This window comes from Osmerus eperlanus, chromosome 20 (genome assembly GCF_963692335.1).
Source record: "Osmerus eperlanus chromosome 20, fOsmEpe2.1, whole genome shotgun sequence".
Classification (NCBI taxonomy): Eukaryota; Metazoa; Chordata; class Actinopteri; order Osmeriformes; family Osmeridae; genus Osmerus; species Osmerus eperlanus.
The window spans coordinates 1450922-1477528 of NC_085037.1; the positions used below are offsets into that span (position 1 = coordinate 1450922).

Sequence of the window (26607 nt, forward strand, 5' to 3'; positions counted from 1 at the left end):
GGGTTCTCGTGTTATAAGATGCTATGGTTTGTGGATCCTAAGCGTTCAAGGTTCCATGGTTCCATGGTCCTACAGTTATACGGTTCTAAGGTGTTGACCATGTGATGGACTCCTTGGAGCAGTGGTCACTTAGGAAGGGTTAGAACTGGTGCTGGTTGAAAACCATGTAGCCAATTAGACATCAGTTCTCCCTCCACGCCCCCTGACCCCACCACCTACTCTGGGGTCCGTGTACGGGTCCTCAGGAGGGTCAATCAGGCTCGTCTGCTTTGTTTACACTGCTACAATGTGTTTCAGTGAGTCTAATAGTAAGTTGACATGAATAATTATAACTGAATGGAAGCTATAGGGGACCTGTAAACTGTAAGTTCTGCAGTTCTGCAGTTACTGTAAATAAGGGTCTTTCCTGTTTAGGGACGGACTCTTCAACGGATCCTTGAGGAAGTTCTCTGAGGTTTTACCATCTGCCAGAGCTACTGTTGTCAGTCAAGGCTTTGAAACACTGACCTCAGGTTCTCCTGAAGGTCCTGAAATCAGATTTCACCAACACCACAAACGAAATTGTGTATAACCATTTGTGTCTTATTGTTATGAGACCAAAGAGAACAGAGAACTCAAAGAAGATGCTTGCTTATTGCAAAACTATCTCAGACGAAATACACTACTGCCCCACATGGGCGAATACACCGCTAAATACGACACGCATAGAAATAGTGACGGTTTGTATCAACTGCCAGACCAGAACAAAGGGAGAGTAAGGAGAAATATCTCACTAGCGTCATAAAACCAGGGTCCAGGAGGAGACAGAGACCCAGTTCAAAAGATATTAAAGATCAGCCCTAAATCGGTCAAAACATCTAAAATATCAGATGTTTTCCATCGAAATCCTCCGCCCAAAAGGGACCCGTAAAGCACATAGAATTACATCAGAGAGTAGGAGAGAGAGAGAGAGAGAGAGAGAGAGAGAGAGAGAGAGAGAGAGAGAGAGAGAGAGAGAGAGAGAGAGAGGGGGGGGGGGAGAGGGAGGGAGGGAGGTGGGTAAGTCAGGAAGGGAACGAAAGAGATAGGGAGAAAGGGAAAGATAGGTAAGACAATGACAGAGGTAGAGAGGGAGGGAAAGGTGGTTGAGTGAGACGGTGTGGAATGGAAGAGAGGGGGTTTGTAAGACAGTGGGAGAGTGAGAGAACCGGTGTGTGAGAGAGAGAGAGAGAGAGAGAGAGAGAGAGAGAGAGAGAGAGAGAGAGAGAGAGAGAGAGAGAGAGAGAGAGAGAGAGAGTGGGAGAGTGAGAGAAACTGTGAGAGGGAGAGAGAGAGGGAGGAAAAATTCTTGAAGTATGAGAAAACTTTACTGCTCCCCTCCCCTCTTTCCTTCTTTCTCTCTCCTCTCTCCAATCCCCCCCACCCCCCTCTTTCGATTTCCTTCTCTTTCTGTTGGTCAGTCAATCAGGTCTGTTTAAGACAAGAGAGAGGGAGTGCCTGCTGGACTGACAGACAGACAGACAGAAGACAGAGGATCAGAGGTGGTGGAGATCTGCACAGGTAAGACCTCTCTGCTCTATTCTGGCAATACTTCAGCTCAAACATGAAACGAGACTTGCACCACTAAACTGACCAAGACGAAGTCTGATCAATCTATGCAATATGTATTATTGATTATTATGAGGTGAGTGGATTGAAGGAATTGAGCATCCTGTCTGTGCACTGATCCTCATCTATACACACAGTGTGTTGGAGTGGTAGAATGTATTCAAACAGCATGTTGGAGTTGACATTGGTGGTAGAATGAGTTCATGAAGCAACTGTGGCAGAAACTTTGCTATGGCTCGTATATCATTTATAATATCTGGATCTGAGGTGATAATCATTTGGTCATGGTCTGAAGTGTGTTTCATAGTGTCTGTCTAGTCTAGTCTTTAATAAGGCTTAGCAGGGTGTCAGTGGTGCTGCCACAGGAAAACATGCTGTCATCATGATCAACTGTCATCTGACTGTTTGTCGACTGTTTGTCTGTTGTAAGCTTTCGCCTGTGTGTTCTAGCAGGTATGTCTGTCAATGTGAGTGAAATTTGATTTCAGGGCAGAGAGTCAGACTGAGAGAGAGACAGAGAGACAGAGAGATAAACAGACAGATGCAAAGAGAGAGAGAGAAAGAGACGGAGAGAAACTGTGAGACACAAACCCAGGGAGAGAAAGAGAGACAGTGATAGAGAGAGAGAGAGAGACATTGAGATAGAGAGAGAGAGCGAGAGAGACAGAGAGAGAGAGGGAGACACAGTGAGACTGGACACGCAGAGGATGAAGCTCAAGGATGCAGAGTGATTAAGAAACAGTTTATGGCACATTTGACATTTCTATTACCCTCCTCTGAGAGCGATCCAACCACAGTGCTCCCAGCCGCCAGAGACAGGTATTTACAAGGTCATTGTGGAATGATGTCAGACCTGCCTGGTCTATCCCAGTTCCAGACGCACACAGTAAAACCATGAAGGAGTGAGACACACCAGAAACACGGTGTTAAAATCATCTTGGCTGTCAGTCGCAGAGGTTGAGGCAGTGGAACAGTAGCGGTCCTGACACTTTGCACAAGTGCAGAAGGTGATTTCTGTTGTGGGTTTTTTTCCCTTCCTTCCTTGACCCTCTTCCACTCGTTCGCCTCCTGTCCTCCCTCCCTCCCGATCTGACTCTCTGGAAGAGAGTAGCTGGTGTGGGAGGTATTGTTGCTGTGGTATTCCAGAGCCGATGAGGACTATAAACGAAGAGATTTATCCCAGTTTGACTGGGATGGGAAGAGAGGAGGTGGGCGAGAGGAGGAGAGGAAAGAGCGATGGGCGAGGAGAGGAGTGGAAAGGAGAGACGGGGATGGAGAGGAGAGGAAAGATGAGCAAATTAAGAGAGAGGAGGGGAGGGGAGCGGAGAGACGGGGAAGGAGAGGAGGGATGTGCTGTGGTGGAGAGGAAGGGAGAGACGGGGAAGGAGAGGAAGGAGAGGAGGGATGTGCTGTGGTGGAGAGGAAGGGAGAGCCGGGGAAGGAGAGGAGGGATGTGCTGTGGTGGAGAGGAAGGGAGAGCCGGGGAAGGAGAGGACAGCTGGACGAGGGAGGAGAGGAGAAAGGGGATGGAGAGGAGAGATGGTCATGAAAGGGGGGGGGGGCAGGGATGAAAGGAGGGTGGGAGGGAGGGGGGATGTAGCGTAGCTCAGAAGTTCCGAGTGTCTGTGAGCATCCTCTTGTTGACAGGACGACCAATCCTCGGAGAGAGGAGATATACGAGCTTTTTCCAGGTTGCCGCTACCGAAAATTGAATAACCTGTTGTCATTCCCCCCCCCCCCTCTGTTCCTTCGTTTCCTCTCTCCTCTCTTAGGGAGAGAGGGGAAGCATGACGTTATGCTGTTCACACATGTTAGGAACACATTACAGGATTGAGAGATAGAGAGACAGAAAGAGATGGGGGGGGGGGGAGAAATGGAGAAAAAGAGAAAAAGAAAGAAAGAGATGGAGAAAGAGAGAGAGAACAGAGGGTCTGGTTTGTGGGTTGACTGAGTAAAATGGGTGCTCTAAATTGTCTGATGTCAAAGTTATAGCTACTGCCTAAAATGTATTAAATATCAGTCAGAGCATGGGTTCAAATCCCAGATCAAAGAAATCGTATTCAGTATCTCTAGTGCACGGGTTGAAATCCTATCTTAAAGAAATTATATTTCTATCTGGTTCAAGGGTTCAAATGCCAGCTCAAAGGCATAATATTTCTGTCTGGGGAAAGGGTTTCAGATCCTGGATTGATCTTAGTACTGGCGCTGGTCAGGTCGTCAACGTAAATAACAATCTGTTAACTAACTATCCTGAGGAAAGAGGCCTTTATGAGACTTTTATGATGCAAAGTTAAGAATCCATTTACACGTCTGTAGGGCTGTCGTTGAGGTGCATTTGATTTGTCTCCAGACTAGCCTGGGGTACCGTGGACTGACTGGGAAGGTGTAATGGTAGGAAACCTGGAAGCTTTGGGTCACATAAAACTAGACAGAGCTGGTTTTCAAGTATACAGAGCGATACAAACGTATTCTTTCCATGTCGTGTCTCTGCAGACCTGCTGTGCTGGCCCATAAACAACTAATGAGCTATTTGTGCTAATTGTGTACCCAAGTCATGGTTTTGCTGTGTTAATGTGAACCCAGGTTGTGCGTGTGACTAACTATCTGCTGTTCCCGTAAAGGTGCAGACCTTGTGGACACAGCTGAGACGAAGACAAAGGGGGAGTACCTAGAAAATAAGGACAAATAAGAAGAGAGATTCTCTTCACCTGTGCTAAACATACCTTGACTGACAGACAAACCTATCCTTCGGTTCCTCCATTGGCCTACATAGCTGTCAATCACTTTGAGGACTACCATTTGCGACATCTCAACCGATAAAGACGATAGTCCCTCCCCTTTCCCTTTACCCGAAGACTTCTTCCCTTTTCCTGTCGAAAACATGCCTCTGCTCCGCCCCTTCCTGTTCCTGCTCCTGGCAAGCCCCGCCCTCTTCACCTCACCTGACTCCTCCCTGCAGACCGGGGTTCAAAGGTCACCCAGGGACGCCAGCCAGCCAATCAAAGTGCAAATCTCTGAAGGGTGTGTCCAAATGGGGGACTCCTCTGACTCAAGCCAATCAGGAGGAGTCAAGGAGCTAGACTTGGAACCCGGGTCGCCTCTGATCCTTACCCACCGGATCCGGCTGATGCCCAGCTCGGGGTCCGGCTCGGGGTCGTGCGGGTGCGAGGCGGACTTCGAGGCCCTGAAGGCTCGCATCGAGAGGCTGGAGAGAGAGGTGTCGGAGCTGAGGGAGAAGTGTGGAGGACCGGAGGGGGGATGCTGCACCTCCCAGTCCAGCACAGGTACTGAACACCATACACATACAGTAATACACACCTCCCAGTCCAGCACAAGTACTGAACACCATACACATACAGTAATACACACCTCCCAGTCCAGCACAGGTACTGAACACCATACACATACAGTAATACACACCTCACAGTCCAGCACAGGTACTGAACACCATACACATACAGTAATACACACCTCCCAGTCCAGCACAGGTAGTGGAGATAATCTACAGTTATCTCTGGACCTAACATCACCTCACACGAGACCACAGGTGCTGCAAATGTTGGGTTGTACAAGAGAGGGGGGACTAATGCTTTGGGACAGAATCTTCTTGTCTGCCCTCATCATACTATCCTTCCGCAGTCTACAGGACTTTTGTCAGACCAAATAGTTCACTCTGTATGAGCCACATCATTCCATGTCTGAATCAAACTAATGCATCTTTGTTGGGTCATCCTTCTATGACTCAAGCATATTAACTGGGTCACATAAACACACACACACACACACACACACATAGGCACATACATGCATATGCACACACGCAATCCTCACGCAAATTGTGCACACATGCAAACACAACACACACTCAGGATCCGCCCTCGCTTTAACCAGGTCTTACACACTGCTGTAAAAACTGCCATTTGCCCAAAAGCTGAGCTCAATCCTGTTCACATCCATTCGCTATTAGCCTTCAGCCGCGCTCCAACTATGATCTAACTGATGGTTAGCAAAGCAACGTTAGCGCACACTCCTCTAACGGGGTGAGTACTGTCCAACCAGTCTCTGGCCTGGATGAGCTCAGAGCCTCTCCCAGCCCTGCAGCCCTCTACCAGCACAGGGGACATTCAGAATCAGGACAGGGGACATTCAGAACCAGAGGGAGGGTTCATCCTGTCTGTTCTGTATCCCTAGTGGACCCGAACATTATGCAGTAAAGATGAGAACGTCCCACGTAGAACATGGTTCAGTTAAGATGAGGAACTGAGGAGTGTAAGGAAAGGAAAGGCCCTGCTGGGGAGAAATGACTGTATTTGTGTCAAAGAATCTTTCTCCCTTTCTCTCCATCCCTTCTCTGTATCTGTCACCTCTCTCTCCCGTTCTCTCCCTTCTCCATCTCTCTCACCTCTCTCTCTCCCTTCTCCATCTCTCTCACCTCTCTCTCTCCTTTCTCCATCTCTCTCACCTCTCTCTCTCCTTTCTCCATCTCTCTCATCTCTCTCTCCCTTCATTGTCTCTCTCGTGTCCCCCTTCTCGCTCATTCTCCCATGTTTTCCATTTCTATCTCCACTCTCTTTCCCCCCTCTCTCTTTCTCTCTGTCTCTGTCTCCCCTCTTTCCCTTCTCTCCCCTTTCTTTATCCCTCTCTCCACCCCTTCTTCTCACTCTAACCTTTCCACCTCTCTGTCTCCAATCTCTCCTCTCCCCCTCCCCGCTCTCTCCAGGTTCTCACTGCACACGCCCAGAGTGTCCTAACGAGTGCAGTGACCAGGGCAGGTGTGAGGATGGGAAGTGTGTGTGCTTCCCTGGCTTCAGCGGGCCTGACTGCAGCATGTCTGACTGCCCCGGCAACTGCCACGACAAGGGCAAGTGTGTGAACGGACAGTGTGTGTGTGATCCCGGTTTTACCGGTCCCGACTGCTCCCAGAGTGCCTGTCCCGGTAACTGCAACAACAAGGGCAAGTGTGTTAACGGCAAGTGTGTGTGTGACACCGGTTTTACCGGACCAGACTGCTCTCAGAGCTCCTGTCCCGGTAACTGCAACAACAAGGGTCGGTGTGTTAACGCAAAGTGTGTGTGTGACACCGGTTTCACCGGACCAGACTGCTCAACCAAAGCCTGTCCCGGTAACTGCAACAACAAGGGTCGGTGTGTTAACGGCAAGTGTGTGTGTGACACCGGTTTCACCGGACCTGACTGCTCAACCAAAGCCTGTCCCGGTAACTGCAACAACAAGGGTCGGTGTGTTAACGGCAAGTGTGTGTGTGACACCGGTTTCACCGGACCTGACTGCTCAACCAAGGCCTGTCCCGGTAACTGCAACAACAAGGGAAAGTGTGTTAACGGCAAGTGTGTGTGTGACACCGGTTTCACCGGACCTGACTGCTCAACCAAGGCCTGTCCCGGTAACTGCAACAACAAGGGTCGGTGTGTTAACGGCAAGTGTGTGTGTGACACCGGTTTTACCGGTCCTGACTGTTTGACAAAATCCTGTCCCGGTGACTGCAGCGACCGGGGGCAGTGTGTGGACGGCAAATGTGTGTGTGCCACCGGATTTACCGGACCTGACTGCTCCCAGAATGCCTGTCCCGGTAACTGCAACAACAAAGGCAAGTGTGTTAACGGCAAGTGTGTGTGTGACATCGGCTTCACCGGACCCGACTGTTCCCAGAGCTCCTGTCCCGGTAACTGCAACAACAAGGGCCGGTGCGTGCGGGGGAAGTGTGTGTGTCGGCGTGGGTTCACCGGGCCTGACTGCAGCGAGTGTGAGGCCGGCTTCACCGGAGCAGACTGCAGTACCGGTGAGTCACGCCATAAAACATCATTTCTTCTGAGACCAACGGTAATATAAACCATAGTGTGGATTGGACACCAGTCAAGCTAATGCTATTAAATCCATCTCATTCCTGTAATGTCACTAACTGAAACAGTAGCTTTCTGTACAGTAATAGTCACTTACTGTATTAGTCACCGTTATAGCCATGTATCAGGTGGTTTCCAACAACTTTACCTTACCTTGTGTCTGCATTCTGTGCATGTGTGTGCACTTGTGTGTATCTGTGTGTGTGCACGCGTGTGTGCGTGTGTGCGAGGATGTGTGTGTGCGTGTGTGTGTGTGTGTGTAGCCATGACAGGTGTGTCTGAACTCAGCACCAAGGATATCACGGAGGACTCAGTCACCTTGTTCTGGACCCCCCCTGCTGTGCAGTATGACACCTACCACATCACCTTCACCAGCAAGGTAACACACACACACACATACAAACACCCACACAACCACACACACACATACACCACCACGCACACACACACAACCATGCACAAACGCACGTACACACACAACCAGGCACACACAACCAGGGTTGGACTGGCCGTCGAGAGAGTCGGGAGATTTCCCGAACGGCCGGTCAAAAAGCCATGGCATAATGCAAAAAATATATATAATAATAATACACGGTCGTGGGCCGGTCTGCGTTTCAAAGTCCCGGGCCGTTTTTCAGTCCCAGTCCAGACCTGCACACAACCATGCACAAACACACATACACCACCACACACACACACACTGGGTGACAAAGCCTGAACACCCATGCTGGGGCTGACACTAATGTGCATGTCCACATTCACACGACAGTTTTCTATTCAACAAAGGGTCAGGGTCTCAGGTTTCCAAACCAATTCTGAAGCAGAGATGAGACTTGAAAACCATCTCGACCACTTTACAACTGTTGACACAGCAGGTGCAGTCGTTGAGAGAGATGGACAGTCACCAAGACAAACAGGAGTTTGTTCTCAAGGCCTGAGTCTTGGTTCCCAGAAGAACTGTTTTAGGGCCCACATTTCAGACGCAGAGGTCATGTTGAGTAGTCATCCCGGACCTTGAGTGTTATTTCCATGACAGGCCCATCTAAATATTGTTCTAAAATGTTTCTTTGGAACCCCATAGGAATTCAACAATGGCCGAATTTAGTCAGAAACGACTAACTGGTCCTAGAAAAACACATAAGCCTTTCTGGCTAGGGAGTTTGGTGTGTGTGGGTTAGATCTGCTGTAATTCTGAATACCCTTGCTTAGTCTAAGTGTCACGCAAACAGTTATTTCTCTCATCCTCTCTTTTTCTCTCATGTTCTCTCTCTCTCCCCTTTTTTCTTTTCTCTCTCCTCTCCACGGGGTTATCTAAACTGGAAGCACAGCTCACCTTCCACATGGACCTCTCTGATTGGATGATTTGCCAAAGAGCATTGAACTTTGTGTTTATGTACTGAGGAGGATGTAGCTCACATGTATGTGAAAGTGAGTGATGGAGAAAAAGAGAGTGAGAGCGAAGGAGAGATAAATAGAGAAAGGGAGACAGAAAGAGAGAAAAAGAGAGAAAGACAAGCAAAGCAGGTCTCACTCCTCAGAGAGATGAGAAAGAGAGAGAGAGAGAGAGAGAGAGAGAGAGAGAGAGAGAGAGAGAGAGAGAGAGAGAGAGAGAGAGAGAGAGAGAGAGAGAGAGAGAGAAGCCAATGCAGCTCTCTAACCTCAGTGGTCTCTGTCGGAGCCAAAGAGCATAAGTTCTGTCAGTCCTTCCAGATCCTTCCTGAGCGCTGGTTGACGGCCCAGCTGGGGGGCGGAGCACTACGCTGATAAAGCTGCTGTTGCAAACGCATCACTTCCTGGCAGGCCAGAGCTGTTCTCGCACCGGAGCACACATAAATACAGAGACACTCACACACCTGTGATGGATATGTTGTAAGCTTACACACACACACAAAACACACGTGCACAAATGGACACAAGCCCACATAATATAGAGATGCTCCCACATAAACACAGAGACACGCGCACACTAGCACACGCAACATATAGTCACACACACAGACACACAAGTGCACCCAATACATAGATGCTCTAATACATTGATGTTCACATACACACTCACACACACACGCGCACACACACACACACAGGTGTCAGGCAGACGAATAGCTCCCATGGCTTCTTAACTCACACCATCGCCATGCTTCTCTCAGCCCAGCCATTAATTTAACCCAGCCTTATACAGAGGGAGTTTCCAAACGGCGAGAAATGACAAAATACGTTCTGCCAAGCGAGCGGGGCTCCTCCGTGGACCGTTGGAGAACATGACAGGAATAGAGGTTTCTATAAACGTCCTAGCTAGACGAGGGGGCTCCAGCCAAGAGAAACAGCAGAGGAATTCCTCTCTCCCCCGGCCGCTGTTTTAAGTGCGTTTGGCGTTAACGAACTGTCAACTCAGTAAATACGGGCTCTGTTTGAAGACCGAGGGGAGTGCGGCGCGTGCCCTGCCATGCTCGCGCCGCCGTCACGCACCTGACGATCATCACTGGTGTGGAGCGGAGCGGCACAGCTGGGTTACGGAGCCTGTAAACCAAAGATAGGGCTGCCACACTCACACACATGCACACACCTACAAACCCACATTAGGATGTCCTTTGCGTAGCGCAGCACCTTGGCGCGTGGGTGTGTTTCATGATGTTGTCCTGCCGTCATTGGTCTTACATAATCAACGTCTAAAAGAGATCAGAACCCCTCCCTGATCGTCTCGAAGATAGTGTCCCATATGATTCAAACGGTTTCCAGTGAGCGTCCAGGCGCTGAGTCATGTGTCATTACACTGAAAGCTGCTTTTGTATTCTCAGTTGTTTTTTTCACAGATTTACACTTAGAACAATTGTAAACAGAGAGTTAGGTTGGCTGGAACGAAGGCCTGATACTAATTAAGGTTCCTGGTCAGAGACAGGATGGTGGCGTTACTCTTAATATCCTAAAAACAACATCTACAATAGCAGTTTACTCTGGTTCAGGACCAATAGAAACAGATGATGAGCCAGAAACTACCCCTGGTGTCTCTCGTTGAGAACACTAGTGCAGTGCCTGTGATGCAGCCGATGATTAAGACGTTGGTTAGTTGATTCAGTGACACACAGACACACAGAGGAATTATAGATAGACGTATCTCTTGTGGCTATTGCAGTACTATTTTCACAAAACACCTCAGTCTGTAAACTTGCAGGCCGATGCTAAGGAGCGTTACATTTAGTTTATTTACTACATGTTATTGCTAATATGGTTGACACTGAACTACAGTTTTTCACAATCGCTTAGACACAATTACCCATTGTGTAACCTCATTCTCTACAATGCCTAAAAACCCTGCAGCATAAACTCAATGGGCCACACTATGTGACTCTTTGCTAGTTCTTCTATTTAGACTGAATGTGCCTTCTCTTGTACATTTCCCTTGTGAAACAAACATAATTTGCGTTCCATTGTCAGTTATTCATTCAAAATGAAAGGCCTACTAGGAATGGCAGAGACAACGTTCATTTTGGTACCACTTGCCGAGGTGAATTGTTATTGAGTTGCAATACTGTACTTTGGCCGAAGTCTCATCATGTATGATACATGATGATGTATTACAATACACAGTCTGTACACAGTTTTGGAGGGTGACATTCTATTGGTACATTACAGTGAACAGGGCATTATCCATACATTAGATTTGTGTAAAAGTGTCCAGGTATTTGTGAGAGGCCAGTCCTGTGATTCACACATTTACATTTATATATAATAGTTATACATACATTTATTTATATTAACATTCATTTTAGTTATTGTTTTTTTACAATTACAATTATTCATTTATTAATACAAAATTATGAATGCATGCTTCAGGTCAGACCCCATGTTAAATGTATGGCTGAAATGACAGAATCATATCTAGTCAGATAAGGAGATTCCATCTCTGACTGTGCTGCTGTGCCTGGTTGAACACATGCTGGCCCTGCGACTGAAGGGTGGAGCTGTTTTCATATGGTGGGACTCCATAATTAAGTTCTGCTGGCAAAACTCTGCTTTACTGTTAATCTCATTCTGATGTTACTGATGCGTAACTAAATGTAAAGTTTCACTCGTGTATGACAAAGAGAGAGAGAGATTGACTAGAGAGAGTAATTAGAGAGAGAGAAACAAGACAAGACGAGACAAGGAGAGTGAAAGAGGAAATGTACGATGCGGAGAGATGCCAGAGAGGAAATCAGTTTGGTCTCCAAGTATTGGCTCCACCACATCTTCTAAAGACCTCCCAGCAAAACAACAACTGGAGAAACAGAGTCAGGGAAGAAAGAGAGACAATAAAAGCCCAAGTTTGTCTTCCCGGAGGATCCTATTAGAGGGTGTGAGGAGGACGAGGAGGAAGATGGATGCTCAGGGACCAAACAGAACAGCTGACCGGAGATGAAGACACGATGAGGACAGAGGAGTGAGGTGTGAGAGGAGAAGATGGAGGGGAAGAACAAAGAGATGCAATTAGAGAGATGGGTGGAAGAGCATGTGAGAGAAAAGAGGAATGTGGAAGAGAAAGGCAGGGAAGAGACTAGTAAAAGAGAGAGAGAGAAAAAAGGAGTGGAGTGAGATAGACAGAAGGTAGAGAGAGGGGAAAGAGAGAGTTACGAGTTGGGAGGGAGGGATAGCAGGGGATCGGGGGATGGGGGGATGCAGATGTGCGATGCTTGTTGCTAGGGCCAGATGTAAACACTGTCAAAAACATGGCCGCTGCCAGGGCCATGACATCACTGGCCGGCTGTAGGGACACACACAGGAGGAGGGAAGGGGGGAAGCACACACACATCTTCTATTGTTTACAGACAAACAATGTTGACGGTTAACCTGTAAACAACACACTGACCACCAAGATCTTTTGGAAAGATAAACGATAACAGAGAGAGAGAAAACACAGATTTGAGAAAACTCCTGAGCCAGTCTAGAAGCAGGAAATTACACACTGGCACTGTTTTCACATGGCCTTTGATGCTTACATTTGATATATTGCTGGACCGACCTGGCAACGTTGGACTAACCTGGCAACCAGGGTGGCCCTCATTTGATTCCACAGCATAAAATATTACAAAAAGGAGGATTTGTTGGAGAGCAGCCCCAATTTGGAGTTAATGAGCAAACCCTTCCGGAAGCATACTCTGGAAATATGCAGAGCTTTCCAATACATAAATTGAATAATGACAACTGGATATTGTTTTTGGTTTTAACAAACGCTGTATTACATCTGGTTTCTCACAACCAAATTGAGTGGAATGACAGAATCTGGAAAGTGGTCTTCCTAATGAAGCCTTGTAGGATTTATGAGTGACTGAGGCTGGGGCCTGTGATGCGGCTACTGAAGTACTCTGTTGTTTAGTTTGACTAAATGTAAAAATGACAAAATGTATATGTAGTTTAGTTCAGTTCCTCCCCCTGCTGGTCAACATAGAAATGACAGAGTCTGTATCACGTCTAATTGCTGCTTCTTAATTGAAAGGATAAAACATCCGGATCCTGAACCGACCTGATCTGTCAACATTTAAAACTAGGACTTCTCTCAAGGCCCACTTCAAATTTGTTTGTTGTGTCCGTTTACCTCAGTTTACCATTTCACAGAACATAGGCGTAGGTGTAGGCCCTTCCTAAACGTCCTCCTCAACCCTTTTTAACACCAAGTCTGGTCCGGACCTGTGCTCTTCAAACAGAAAGAGAGTGACCAGCAGGTTACAGCTCAGGTGGACGGGAAGCAGAGCACATTCCCCCAGAGCGGGCTGGCGGCAGGCCAGGAGTACACCGTCACCGTCCAGGGAGAGGTGGGAGGGAAGAGAGGAGGCGAGAGCTCCGCCGAGTTCCAAACACGTGAGTTCGGAAGACAATTTGATTACAGTTTATATTCATGCGTTGTTTAGGGGGCCCGTAATCTACACATAGAACACTTGTGTGTAATCGTTTATTATTTATTTTAATTTCATGTAATGTGTCTGATTAATTTATTCAGTTATGGGATATATTCATTTCACTACATATTTTGTCTTGATCCCTTCTCCCACCCTCAGTCATCTCTGGTCCTAAAAACCTCCATGTTGTCAAGACAACCACCACATCTGTGGTCGTCCAATGGGAGCAGCCACAGGGAGAGATTGACAGGTACCGCTTGAGTGTAGCACCCAATGAAGCAGCCGGGTCAGCCAAGGGCAGTCAGGAACTGACCCTGCCTCCCGAGAGAGACTCTGCCCAGATTGACGGTTTGGTGCCAGGTGTCCTCTATGACATCACTCTCGTGGCAGAGAGGGGGAGGAGCAAGAGCAAGCCAGCTACCGTCCAAGCAACGCCAGGTGAGTTATACTGCATCAATAGAGGCTGTAGGTCATTTGTGTACTTTTATAAACATCTTAGGAAGAATATAATATGAAGTCAGAACAATTCAGAGGGTGGGAAACAGAACGAGAGAAACGAAAAAGAAAGAGAGTCAGATAGGGAGAGAGAGAATGAACAGAAGAGAGAGAGAGAGAGAGAGAGAGAGAGAGAGAGAGAGAGAGAGAGAGAGAGAGAGAGAGAGAGAGAGAGAGAGAGAGAAAGAGAGATAGAGAGAGAGAGAGAGAGAGAGAGAGAGAGAGAGAGAGAGAGAGAGAGAGAGAGAGAGAGAGAGAGAGAGAGAGAGAGAGAGAGAGAGAGAGAGAGAGAGAGAGAGAGAGAGAGTCCCTGCCAATGTGAACATTCATTCAGGGCCAGCTCTGCTTCTGGGAAGTGTGATCCAACTAGGCTTAACGAGTCTAGACACCTTCTTCAATCAATGAATCAGATCCATTCCACTGGAATAATAAACCATTTACAGAAAATTGTTAAAATGGAAATACATGATATATAAGCAGAAGAATCCACCAGAAGCAAAGCTGATCACCTTATATAAAGTCATTAATCCAATGTTTCATTTCTTCTTTGCCAACGGTAGCGAACTTTTAACTCATAAGATTCAATATTTCAGCTGATGACCAACTTTACTCATCTTTTCACTTTTTCCCACAGGTGTCAACATACCGTGCAGCTGCTCTGTTTATTGCACTAATGTCACCACAAGCAGTAGATTTAATGCAAAGACATAGATTTGATCAAAACACTTTGATTAACAAAACATATTTTGTGTCTTCTTATTTGGATCTAACCATTTTCCGTTTGTAGTTGGATGCAAAAAAAGATATACAACAACAAAAACATTCTACTGTATCTTTTGATTCAAAAACACTCGCTCCACACTTTTAGGGAAGCCCACAAAGACAATATCCAGGGTTACCATGGAAACTGTGACCACGCAGGTAATCCCCCAGCAGGAAGTCGGCGAGGGAGGGGACCCGGAAGTGAAAACCCACCACGAGACGACCATCTCCGCTGCCATCACTCCCTGGCTGGGGGCACAGGGGAGGCGGGGAAACGCAAGTGACCTCATTTCTGAGAGGGTTGGAGGAACGGTTCAGCTCAGATCCGGAGAGGGCACATCCGTGACTGCCCGTACCAGGCCACTGGCCGACACCAAAGATAGGGTTGTATCTAAACCAGGCATGAAATGGACACCAGCCAGAAAACCCAACACTGTGGGTTCTTTACGACAAAATGGCACCCGTGTGGGGCCTGGACAGAGGCTGGGTCCTCTCAGAAGGCCCATGAACAGGCCTCTGCAGACGGGCTTGAAGGAGAGGAAGACCCTGGGAACCGGAGACTCTCAGCCAGAACATCCACAGGTAGGGGACAGGACGCTGGCCTTGACAGTGAAGAATCTTAACCTGGAGGAGACAAGCTTTGAAGAGGAAGACGGCCCTGGAAGAAGGACTGGGCCACATCCTGACAGAGGCCATCTTGAGAAGGTCGTCCCTCATGGACTCCATTCAGAAAAGCTTGATGTGAGCTCCAGTTCTAAGGAGGAGGCAGTCGCTCCAGACTTCAACGATCCATCAGGAGAGAGTACGAAGAAGGCACCTAATAGGACAGAGCTGAGGGGAAATAATTCCACTGCACACCCCAATGGCAAAAAATGTTTCAAAAAGCTTAAAGTGACACATATTAGGGTTGGAGGGCAACAACAGGGAGATACAGGAGGGAGTAGCGCAGTGAATGGTGAACCAGAATCAGAGAAAGTGCCAAAAGTCGGCATCACCACGCTATCTCTGACAGGAGATGTAAAACAGACCGAAATTCTGGAGCGCAACTTGATTGACATACTGACAAAATCAGAGGAAGATTCTTCACAACACTCCTCAGACTGTCCTACACATATGATCCCAAGCTTTTATCCAATCCCATCTTATCCTTTAACAGATTCTTCTTCCCACTCACAATCCTCTTCCTCTTCAGCTCAGGCAAAACAAGAGAAATCAATGACAGGAACCCCTGTAAGTCAACCAACCACGGACCAACTTTCCCATCGAACCACGCTCTCTTCGACTCCGTCACATCCGACAAACCTCCCTCCTGATGCCGAGAAGGAAAGGGAGCCAATGTCGTCATCTGAATCTTCATCATCATCTTCTTCTACCTCAGAGAGATCGCATTTGGTTGACGTGACAGACGTCGGGGCTAGCAGGGAGGCAGAGAGCGATGAGGGTGGGGTGGGAGAGCTTGGTCAAGGTAAAGTGGGAGACAGGAGTGCTGCCCAGGCATCGCCTGAAACTGGAGGAACTCAGTCGAGACCACAGGGAGGAGGTGGCACACCCCTTTTTTTTAGACGCCCAAATCCTAAGGGAACCTACCCTCGCCGCCAGCACCCAAATATGGGACAGCCACAGAACAGGACACGTTTAAATATGGGTCCATTACAAAGACCGCGGCGGCCAAATATGGGCACATTTCAGAACAGGACACATCTCAATACAGGACCAATTCGGGGTGGTGCACATCTAAATATTGGATCACTTAAAAACAAGACACATCCAAATGTTGCAGAAGATACGAAACACCCAAACATGGAACAGGACAGAACACATCCAAGTATGGAACAGTCTCAGAACAGAACACAGCCAAATATTGGCTTCTTTCAAAACAGGACTCGTCCAAATCTCAGACATCCTCAGCATCCACACAGAGGTCCCCAACGCCGACCTTTCCCACATAGACCATCCAATGGAGTCAAAGGCACGGTTGTCGGTATCCAAACCAGCCAATCAAAAGAGGAGGGCGTGGACTATGAAAGGAGCACAGAAACAGAGACAGACACTGCCTTTCAACCCCACACTCCCTTTAAGGGCAAGCAGACCCCAGTCAGTGATCTATCACAGGGTCACACCCAAATAAGAAACAACAACAGCCAGAGCGAATGGGGCCTGGATTCCAAACCGGGTCATGGGGGAAAGGAGAGGGGAAAAGTGATCGAGAATCTTGATGACTTGGACTCAGAGAGAGGTGGTGAGGACATGAGGAAAGCGTTGGGGTCTGACATCACCACCACAGCTGAGGACACAGGGAAGTCTCTGGACTCCGTGGGTGTACAGGACGTGACCTCACAGGGGTTTACACTGGTCTGGGGAGCTCCCGAGGGGACGTACAAAAACTTTGTTGTGACTCAGAGAGAGCAGGGCGGAGAACCTGAGGGCCGGGAGGAGACCGAGGGGGTAAAGGAGGAGGAGGATGGGTCTGAGGGGGTTAGCAAGGAAGAGAGTGAAGAAAAAGAGGAGGAAGATAAAATTGGGGGAGAAAGCAAAAATCGAAAGGAAAATCTGGAAAGCAACGTTCTAGAGGGCAGAGATAAAGAAGGAAAGGAAGGAAAAAGTGATGTCTTCCAAACTCAGAGGGGCAACAGCAGAGGCGCAGCTAAACTTGGCGACACGGGAAGCGCGAAAGAATTCTCCAAGGTCCTTCCTGGGTCTGCCCGCTCCTTCCAGTTCCAGAATCTTCCTTCCCAGACCAGCTTCTCCCTCTGGTTGGTCGGGAGGGGACCTGGCATACGCTCCAAAATACATAGACTGGTCATCAGCACAGGTACTGCGTGATAGTTAGCACCACTAATGGCTACACAAGCCAGCACAGCTAACAGCCTACAACAATGGGAAGAGTCACTGTCTTCCATCTTGAATTGCTTTTTAAATGTTATTCAAGATCTAACAAAGATCTTTTAACTCTTCAGACCAGAACTCTCTTCTGGGTCTGAGAAAGACCCAGTTGTCCAGTAAACATTACATCCTGCTACAGGACAGTGAAATGTAGCTAACTCTCATAGCTGCTTGGTGTGCCACTTCAAGAGCCGTCACACTCTTGAAACTGTAACTTCTTGTATTACAGTCATTGGGTTTCTAGCTGTGCCATCACCTGCTTATTACATCATAAACCGTTTCTTTTGGTTGGACATTCCCTGTCTTTTGTCTTTGTTAATGATATCGAGATGAGTCAACTGTAACATTTTCTGTACTAAACTGCTGTATTTGCTGTTAACCCATTGAATCCCATTGTTGGTTGAACTGCAATGTGAGGCATCCATTTTGGAAGCATGGTTGAAATGCAGGCAGCTTCACTGGCAAATTGGTTATAGTGGCCCATGATTTCAACTGACAGATTCATTTATTCTATCTTTCAGATATGAAAAGGGCAAGACACTGCTACTTTACTATCATATTATATTTACATCCTTCAGCTCTTGTCTGCCTGTGTTTTAACACATGACCAAATATGGTAACGCCAACACATCCAGGTGTGGGGCACATGATGTCATAATCATGAATATTAATAGAGGCCATCTAAATATTCATGAAGCAGCCTGAGAATCACAGTCATTCCCACTAAAAACGCAATTCATAGCTGGTCTGATCCTTTTTCATCCAGGGTTAGCTTTCAGTCAGCCATCTTCATTGACTACACTTCATCGCTCACCCCAAAAACCCAGGGTAAGACCATGGTTGGTCCCTACGGTTTTACTTGTTCTACTCCTGATCTCATTATGCGAAATGTGCAGATTTTAATCCTATGAGTTTGTTTTCCACATTAGATTTTTTTCTGGATCATAAAAGGAGTTACTGTTAACATTACACTTAATATTGAATTATTAGTTTTTTGTGTTTTCAGAGGATTCAAGACTTTTTTCACTCAAGGTTGAAAATCTGTCAACAAACATTTCCAATTTCTTTAATATATTAATTATCTTCCACCTTGCTTCAGCTTTATTTGTGTGTGAAATTATTATTGTGTCAAACATACGTTCCTCTTTCAACACCATCGAGACGTTTCCTTGCTTGAATTATGTTGCTTGATTTTACTACCTCTATTTCCTGTCCCCTCCTTGATTTTAGGAATTCGCTGAGCAGCTAAATGTCTCGCTAACTTCATCTCCACCCTGCTGCTTTTCAGGATCCAACACCATCCCTTAACAGTTGACAGCTGTGTCTGTCTCAACCCTGTGTATATGCAGCTCAGTGTATACTGTATATATGTTTGGACTGTACATATATACACACACATTCCCAGCCCTACTAGTAACTAAGTATGGTTAAATAAGTATGGATATTGAGTACATACTTATGGATTGCACATACCTCACAGCAGATTCCTGTGTAGGCCTGTAAACTGTCATATACATGAATGCTTCTGGTCTTCTTTCTACTTCAGTAACTTGTCTCTTCCTTCCAGGTCTCTGTCTTCCCTGTTTCTCAAAATGAGTATCTCTCTTTCTTTATATGTCTTCAGTACTTTTTTATCCATCCATCCATCTATTTTTCCTTCCTTCCTTCCTTCTTTCCTTCCGTCCGTCCTTCCTTCCTTCCTTCCTTTGTATCCGTCTCCCTCCCCTCCTGCCCTCACTCTCTCCTCTCCTCCGCGGGTCCCTCCAGGTCCCGAGCCTCCATCTGACCTGGTCTTCAGCGAGGTGACGGAGAACTCGGTGACAGTGTCCTGGACCAGACCCAAGAGCTCCGTCAGTGGCTTCAAGGTCACCTACACCCACACGCAGGACGGTGAGCGCCATCACGGATGTTTGTTGAACGTCTAGGTTGTTTTTATAGGCTTCTCCAGAAGCAGAAGAACGGAACGTTCTCCTGGAAGCCAGCGCACGCAGATGCTGGAGGTCTTGAACATCAGTGTCTCATTACTCTCATTCGGCAAAATCAAGATTTCCGTTGCTTACAGACAACCACTAAAGACACCCAGATACCCACTAAACCCTGCTGTTGTAGACGCCCACAGGTGGATGGTATGCATGTACAGAATGGTTGAGCTCCCTGTTCACTCGGAATCGCACAATGCCGTTATAAAATGCTAAATGCCATCTGTGAGTCCAGGGGTGGTTTGTTATCAAATGTGAGTGGACAGCTGTTTTTTTATAACTGAGAATGTGTCAGTTGAATACCATTTCTTGATGAAAGGTGTGTGTGTATGGGGGGGGGGGCAGATTTGCTGTTTTCAGTGCGTGAGACATGTCTAATGAAACCTATGTCCCTGGTGCAGTCTATAATGTTGAGGATGCCATTTTGTTTTTCTCCAGGCGAGCCGGTATCCGTGGCGGTGGGCTCGGAGGATTCCACACTGGGGCTGGCAAAGCTCTCCCCAGGCTCCACTTACGAGGTCAGCGTCATATCCGTCCTCGGATTGGACGAGAGCGACCCCATCAATGACTTTGTCACCACACGTAAGCGTTCTTATCTCATTTTTCTCCAGAATTCAAAGGTTTGATTACTTGACACAAACTAGGGTCAGCTGTCAGTAGATCTATGTAGATGAGGCCTAGGTGCTAAATTTCAAGAGTTTAAATGTAATGTTTTTGGGGGGTTTGGTTTAGTTTGCATTTGAGCATTCAAACACTGTAAAGTACATTAGAACTGGGTAGTATTTGTGCCTTTTTTTCTCTTTGTTTCTAACTTTCTTGTGCGTGTTTCAGCGGTTCATAAGAGTCTTGTGTTCTCTTGATGGCTATAGCAGGTGCAGGATCTGGGAAAGCATTTTTATATTCTCTCAAAGGGATCTCTGCTCTTGAGTCAACTGCAGTGTTTCAAAACACTTTTTAGCTTGAATGAAGATTCCTAAATGTGTTGCCAGACTTCTTGACTAATCGAAGGGGTGTGATTTCACTCTGGGTTGACTGATTGTCTTTCTTTCCTTCCTCCCTCCTTCTTTCCCTCTCTCTCTCTTTTCCCAATCCTCCACTTTCCCCTGTGTCAGTCCCAGACCCACCAACGGATCTGAGGGCGATAAACGTGACGGACACCAAGGCCTTGTTGCTATGGCGACCTGCCTTGGCAACGGTTGACCGCTACGTCATCATTTATGGCACAGGGAAAGGTAAAAGCCTCTGGATACATTACGACAGCAGGCTTTGGGACGGCGGTGAGGCCAAATAGTTTTGAAGCTGTCGCCATGGTGTTTTTTTGTTTTAGGGAGTCCCAAATGTTGCAACTTTCGTTCGTCCGTTCATCATCGATTCATGTGCCCACTCACGTCCTCACCTTTCCATTCACTCACTCACTCTCTCACCCCACCTCCCCCCATCCCCTCCCTCTGTCTCCCTCCTCTCCTTATCCCCTGCACTCTCCCTCCTCACCCATCTTCTTCCCTCTCTCCTACCCCCCCCCCCACCTGCTCTCTCCTTCCTCCCCCCCTTCCCTCCGTCTCTCCCTCATCCCCCCCTCCTCCCCCCTCCAGGTCCCGGGCTGACAGTGAAGGTGTCGGGTAACGCAGCAGAGCAGCAGCTCCAGGGCCTGCAGGGCTCCACGTCCTACACCGTCACCATCACCAGCCAGCTGGGGGACGTCAGCAGCTCCGAGGCCTCCACCACCTTCACCACCTCCAGCGGTCAGCACACACACACACGCACGTGGATGGGCACGTAGATGAACACAAACACACTGAGTACCCTACACTGAAGTGTGGACACACTAAAACTCGACCTCACAACAACATTAGTGTAAATATTGTTCCCATACACTAACTATGAGCTACAGAGCAGATACGTGTCGTGGTGTGCTCATGGTGATATTCTCCCCTGGTTCCTCTCCTGTTTCTTCTTTCAGGCTCTGGAGGAGACAGGGAGGGCCCGCGGGACCTGAAGGCCAGCCAGGTGACCCCTCGCTCGGCCCTGGTGTCCTGGAAGGCCTCCTCCTCCCCCGTGGGAAGCTACAAACTCACCTACTTTACAGAGGGCCAGGAGATGAAGGTGAGAGGTGCCAACGAGGGCAGGGATGCTGAGAAAAATACACACCCCATGGGAGAAAAACAAAACGGCAAAAGAAAAATAACACACAAATGACTCCCTGAATTTCCTGTCTGGACAGGAAATCACCCTCGACCCCACAGTGACGGAGTACAAGCTGACCAGGCTGAGGCCCACGTCCAAGTACACGGTGAAGCTTCAAGGGGAGAGGGGCGGTCGCTACACCTCCACCATCTCCACTGAGTTCACCACAGGCAAGCTCTTCAGACAAGGGCCATGAGGGGGAATCACCAGGCCTGGAACCAGATCCAAACCATAGCTCTGGGACATTTTATTATTTGGAGCAGGGCAATTCTTTTTGTACCGAGGCCTGAAGCTTGGGTATTTCATACGTTGCTACAGTTACCTGTGTGTCACTGGGGTAGTAGCTGTCTTACTGACAGCCCCGATTCGGCTCAATAATGTGGACCTTTTATCCTGTCCTCCTATTGGCTCCTGCCCCTCTGGTGGAAGTAAAATTCCTCCATTCTGGCTCCTGTTTGAGAGGACCTTAATTTAAATGCCCTTTCACCCTGTCTCCCTATTGGTACTTGCCCCTCAGGAGGAAGTGTCACTCCTCCAGACTTCAGTATCACTATATCATGTGACCCCAAGCCCATCATTCACTCAAAGATTGATTATACCCCAATGTTAATTGATGATTAATTAATGCATTAATAATCAATGTGTTGCTGATTGACGCCCAATCTATAAACTAAACACTACATGTGATGCCCGTCAACCAATAATCAAAACATGAAATCCGTACACTACACACACAACACCCCCCCCCCCCCCCCCCCCACCAGGTACTCTACGATTCCCCTTCCCCAGCGACTGCTCCCAGGAGCTGCTGAACGGCATCCTGGACTCTGGGGAGGTGGACATCTTCCCCAAGGGCAAGGAGGGCCCACCTCTGCAGGTCTACTGTGACATGGAGACAGACGGGGGAGGATGGACGGTACGGAGAGGAGGAAGGGGAGAGGGAAAGGAGGAGGGGGAGGTAGGGGAGGAGAAAAAAGGAGAGGAGGAGGACGAAGAGGACGAGGGGGTGGACGATACGAGGAGGAGCAGGAGGAGGGGGAGGAAGGGAAGGAGGAGGAGGGGGAGAAGGAGGGGGAGAGAGTAGTACCAGAAGGAGGAGGGAGGGGAATAAGGAAGCAGTGGAAAAGGTAAAGAGGAGGATGAAGGGGGGATCAAGAGAGGGTAAGAGGAAGGAAGGAATCGACAAATGAGTGTAACACAGGCAGGAAAGAGGAAATGTACAAGGAATATATCAATGTGTGTGTGTCTGTGTGAATCTTAGGTCTTCCAGCGGAGGAGGGACGGCAGTACAGACTTCTTCAGAGACAGGAAGACCTACAGTGCCGGCTTTGGAGAGCTAAACAACGAGTTCTGGCTGGGTGAGACTCTGCCGCCAGTCATCCATCACAACATTGTGTCAAATAAAGGAGGGCTCCACCCAAACACAGGCAGTCACTTCATAATACTCATAGTATGTGCTCAAATATATACTCATATACTCAAATACGAATTAGGATTTGGTCCATTCCAAGTAGTATTTGTCCCTTTTATTTTAGTGGAACATCCAGCATTTCATTTAAACACTTAAAGCTTTCTTGGTGATCCGTCTGTCGTTGCCCAGGTAACGAGAACCTGTACATCCTGACCAGCATGGCCCCGATGACGCTGCGCGTGGACCTGAGGGCGGGGTCTGAGGCTGTCTACGCCAAATACTCCTCCTTCTCTGTGGAGAAGAGGAAGTACGTGCTTAGGGTGTCGGGCTACTCCGGCACGGCAGGTGAGACACATCCGTGTCCCCGTCATGTAGCTCAGCGACTGTGAAAGTGTTTCAGAGCGACTGGGGTGCATTTGATTTGCCTCCCAGTACACTTGAATGGATCTGATGGTTTTCTTTCTCATTCTCACCTCTTCCCACCTCCGTTCCAACTGTTCCTCATTCCTATCTTCCCTCCCTCCCTCTCCATCGTCTCTCTCGCACTCTCCCTTCCACCTTCCCACCGATCTTCCTTCCCCCTTTCCCTCCCCACATTCCAACTACCTCCATCCCATCTTTCCCTTAACAGGAGACTCTATGAGTTACCACAGCGACCAGCCTTTCTCCACCAAAGACTACAACCCCAACCGCTGGTCCATCACAGTGTGTGCCATGTCCTACAGGGGGGGCTGGTGGTACAAGAACTGTCACGAGGCCAACCTCAACGGCCTCTACGGGGTCACTGAGAACCACCAGGTAAACACCGGCCGGCTTCAAATAGTATTCTGTGGTTTATACACACGCCAGGGGATTGGTTGAAATTAAATATTAGCATCAGCCGATACACTATTTAAGCCTAACTGAGTTTAGGAGTTGTCAAGACAACCTATTTTCTTGTCAACCACTACTTAACCCTACCAGAGTACCACAGTGTGTAGCTGTATGACTGAATAGACAACAACAAAATCTTTGATCTAGGGGTAAATATGGAAAGGGTTTGAATACCACCCATTAGATCACCATTTGTTACGCAGGCCTAACCTTAATAACTGCAGGTCAATACAGTCATACAGCAAGTTTCTGTTGTAACTCCATGACTGCGTGTGTGTGTATGTGTGTGTGATAGGGAGTCATCTGGACGGCCTGGAAAGGAAATGACTTCTCCATTCCCTTCACTGAGATGAAGTTCAGGCCCACAGCGTTCAACCCCCCCGCTAGGGGGTGAGGAGGGGGGGGGCAGGAGACTGAGGAGGAGGGAGGCACTCTTTGTGAACACACGGACACACACACACACTCTCAAACATCCACACACACAAGCACCACACACACTCTCAAACATCCACACACACACGCACCACACACACTCTCAAACATCCACACACACACGCACCACACACACTCTCAAACATCCACACACACACGCACCACACACACTCTCAAACATCCACACACACACGCACTCACATACACTCTCAAACGTCCACACGCACACCCACACTCTCAAACGTCTGCACACAAACAGGCTCACACACACCCTCTCAAACGTCCACACACTCAATTTTCACACACATACTCTTACCGAACTGTCACAGAACACACTCCTACTTGGTAGTTTAAGAATATCACAGTGCCTTGTCCAAATCCAAGATTAAAGCAGACCTTTTTTCAAATGTATAGAGGACAGTTATCAGTATCTTACTGTATATTGTACAGATTCTAGATTATAATGTTTTAGTTTTGTTTTTTTGCTATTTCCACGCTGTTCTTTAGATTTTGTACTTATCTACGTGTTGTGACACCACTCATGTCAGCTGTAAAAAATATATGCACTGTCCTCTCTCAATGACGGTACGAGTGTAGGAATGAGCAGGTGAATTACGTCTTTCTGTTCGTACTTGACTGATAATTATCAACTTTCTGTTTTTTTCTGTGTACTTGTCGTTTGGTCTTTGAGTTGCTCTGTTGCCCCTAGTAAGGCTACAAAAAAATACAAAATAAAGGTGAAAAGAGAACGTATTTGTTTCAACTGACTATTTTTCCATTCATGTCAGAGGTCAGGTGAGTTTATTGTAGTACAGTACTTTCTATGTTGATGGGGATGATTATTTATATATATAATATATTATATGTATGGGAGTCAGGTGGCTGAGCGGTGAGGGAGTCGGACTAGTAATCCGAAGGTTGCCAGTTCGATTCCCGGTCATGCCAACTGACGTTGTGTCCTTGGGCAAGGCACTTCACCCTACTTGCCTCGGGGGAATGTCCCTGTACTTACTGTAAGTCGCTCTGGATAAGAGCGTCTGCTAAATGACTAAATGTAAATATATGGGGATGATGATGATGACTCAGTATTCTTTGAAAACAAAGTAACACATGCTTTGGAATGTTCTTCCCCTCATGCATTGTGACACACCGATGTGTTGTCAAGGCCTCTAATGTGAAAGATTGGGAGAACACTCACATTCCCAGAACAGGCAGAATAGCAGCCATGTCAAAAAGAGGAAGAAAGGTAGGATTAAAAACCTAGCTGAGAATAGTAAACATATTTGACGCTAATGATAAACTACTGAAGACAAAACTATCAATAACACCCCTTCAGTATTATTCATAGCCCATAAATACAAGATGTTTTTACAGGAACCACAATAACAAATATTCAAATCCAAACAAAACAGACAATAAATATAGTAGCTGATTTTAACTTGATATATGTTTGGCTTCCTCGTGATGCGCAGAAGAAAACAGGAGCCAACAACACCGTGTCTAAGAAGACTTCCAGGTAAACGACTCCTGGCACAATCAGAAACACAGACATAATTCAACATGTACACACACCCACACCACACACACGCACCTCTTCCCTTCTCTCATGGGGTCCTGTGGACACAGCGATGGGGGGCCGGTGGGAGCAGTGCCGGAAGGGACACAGCAGGGGCCCCTTCAGGGTGTGCAGAAGCCAGAGGCAGCTGCTCTCCAGGTCAGACACCAAACAGCCTGTTTTCAATAACACGTGTACATGCATCACGGCCCTTCATCATGTTCGAATCATCACAACCTAATACTTCAGTCATAAAATGACCTGTTTTTGGGGGGGGGGGGGGGGGAAGCAGACTTGGGGAATCCTGTCACTTGGACTTGGCACATTGTACGTAAGACGATACAGTTTCACTAGCAACATTTGTCACTATTTTGAACTTATGGTTTGCATATTTCATATTGCATATTTGCTAAGAATGTTCAGCTCATAAAGAATGAAGATGTATTTGACGAGGACAGACCACAAGGAAACGTTGAGACGAGCAGGACCAATCATTTCAACATAGCTGTACTTGTACTTGTCCCAGATGGCAAATAAACTTAAACTCTTAAGATTCCCCCCCCCTAAAACAGCAGCCTCCTCCTGTCCCTCCGTCCTGGTGCGACCCTGTCCCCGAGGAGCAGACCAGCGTCACCATTGCAGCCCTGGAGCAGATGACGGGCATCCCAGCCGTCTTGCTGAGGGTGGCCATGAAGTTAATCAGTGAGGTGTGTGA

The 26607-nt window shown here is 47.6% G+C and overlaps 1 protein-coding gene across 2 annotated transcripts; it reads left to right on the forward strand.

Moving 5' to 3' along the window:
* The first annotated feature begins 1421 nt into the window (after window positions 1–1421).
* Window positions 1422–25090, forward strand: LOC134040812 (tenascin). Of its 2 annotated transcripts, XM_062486921.1 has the most exons (19): window positions 1422–1539; window positions 4209–4871; window positions 6308–7384; window positions 7709–7824; window positions 13127–13280; window positions 13478–13756; window positions 14682–17387; window positions 19226–19348; window positions 19876–20019; window positions 20550–20669; window positions 21030–21179; window positions 21398–21540; window positions 21659–21791; window positions 22386–22537; window positions 22883–22979; window positions 23222–23377; window positions 23664–23830; window positions 24201–24367; window positions 24507–25090. In XM_062486921.1, exons 2-18 carry the CDS (start codon window positions 4469–4471, stop codon window positions 24297–24299), a joined length of 6219 nt encoding a protein of 2072 aa, XP_062342905.1. In that variant the 5' UTR covers window positions 1422–1539; window positions 4209–4468; the 3' UTR covers window positions 24300–24367; window positions 24507–25090. The 2 variants fall into 2 exon arrangements, with proteins under 2 accessions (XP_062342905.1, XP_062342906.1); XM_062486922.1 differs by lacking the exon at window positions 14682–17387.
* The last annotated feature ends 1517 nt before the right edge of the window (window positions 25091–26607 follow it).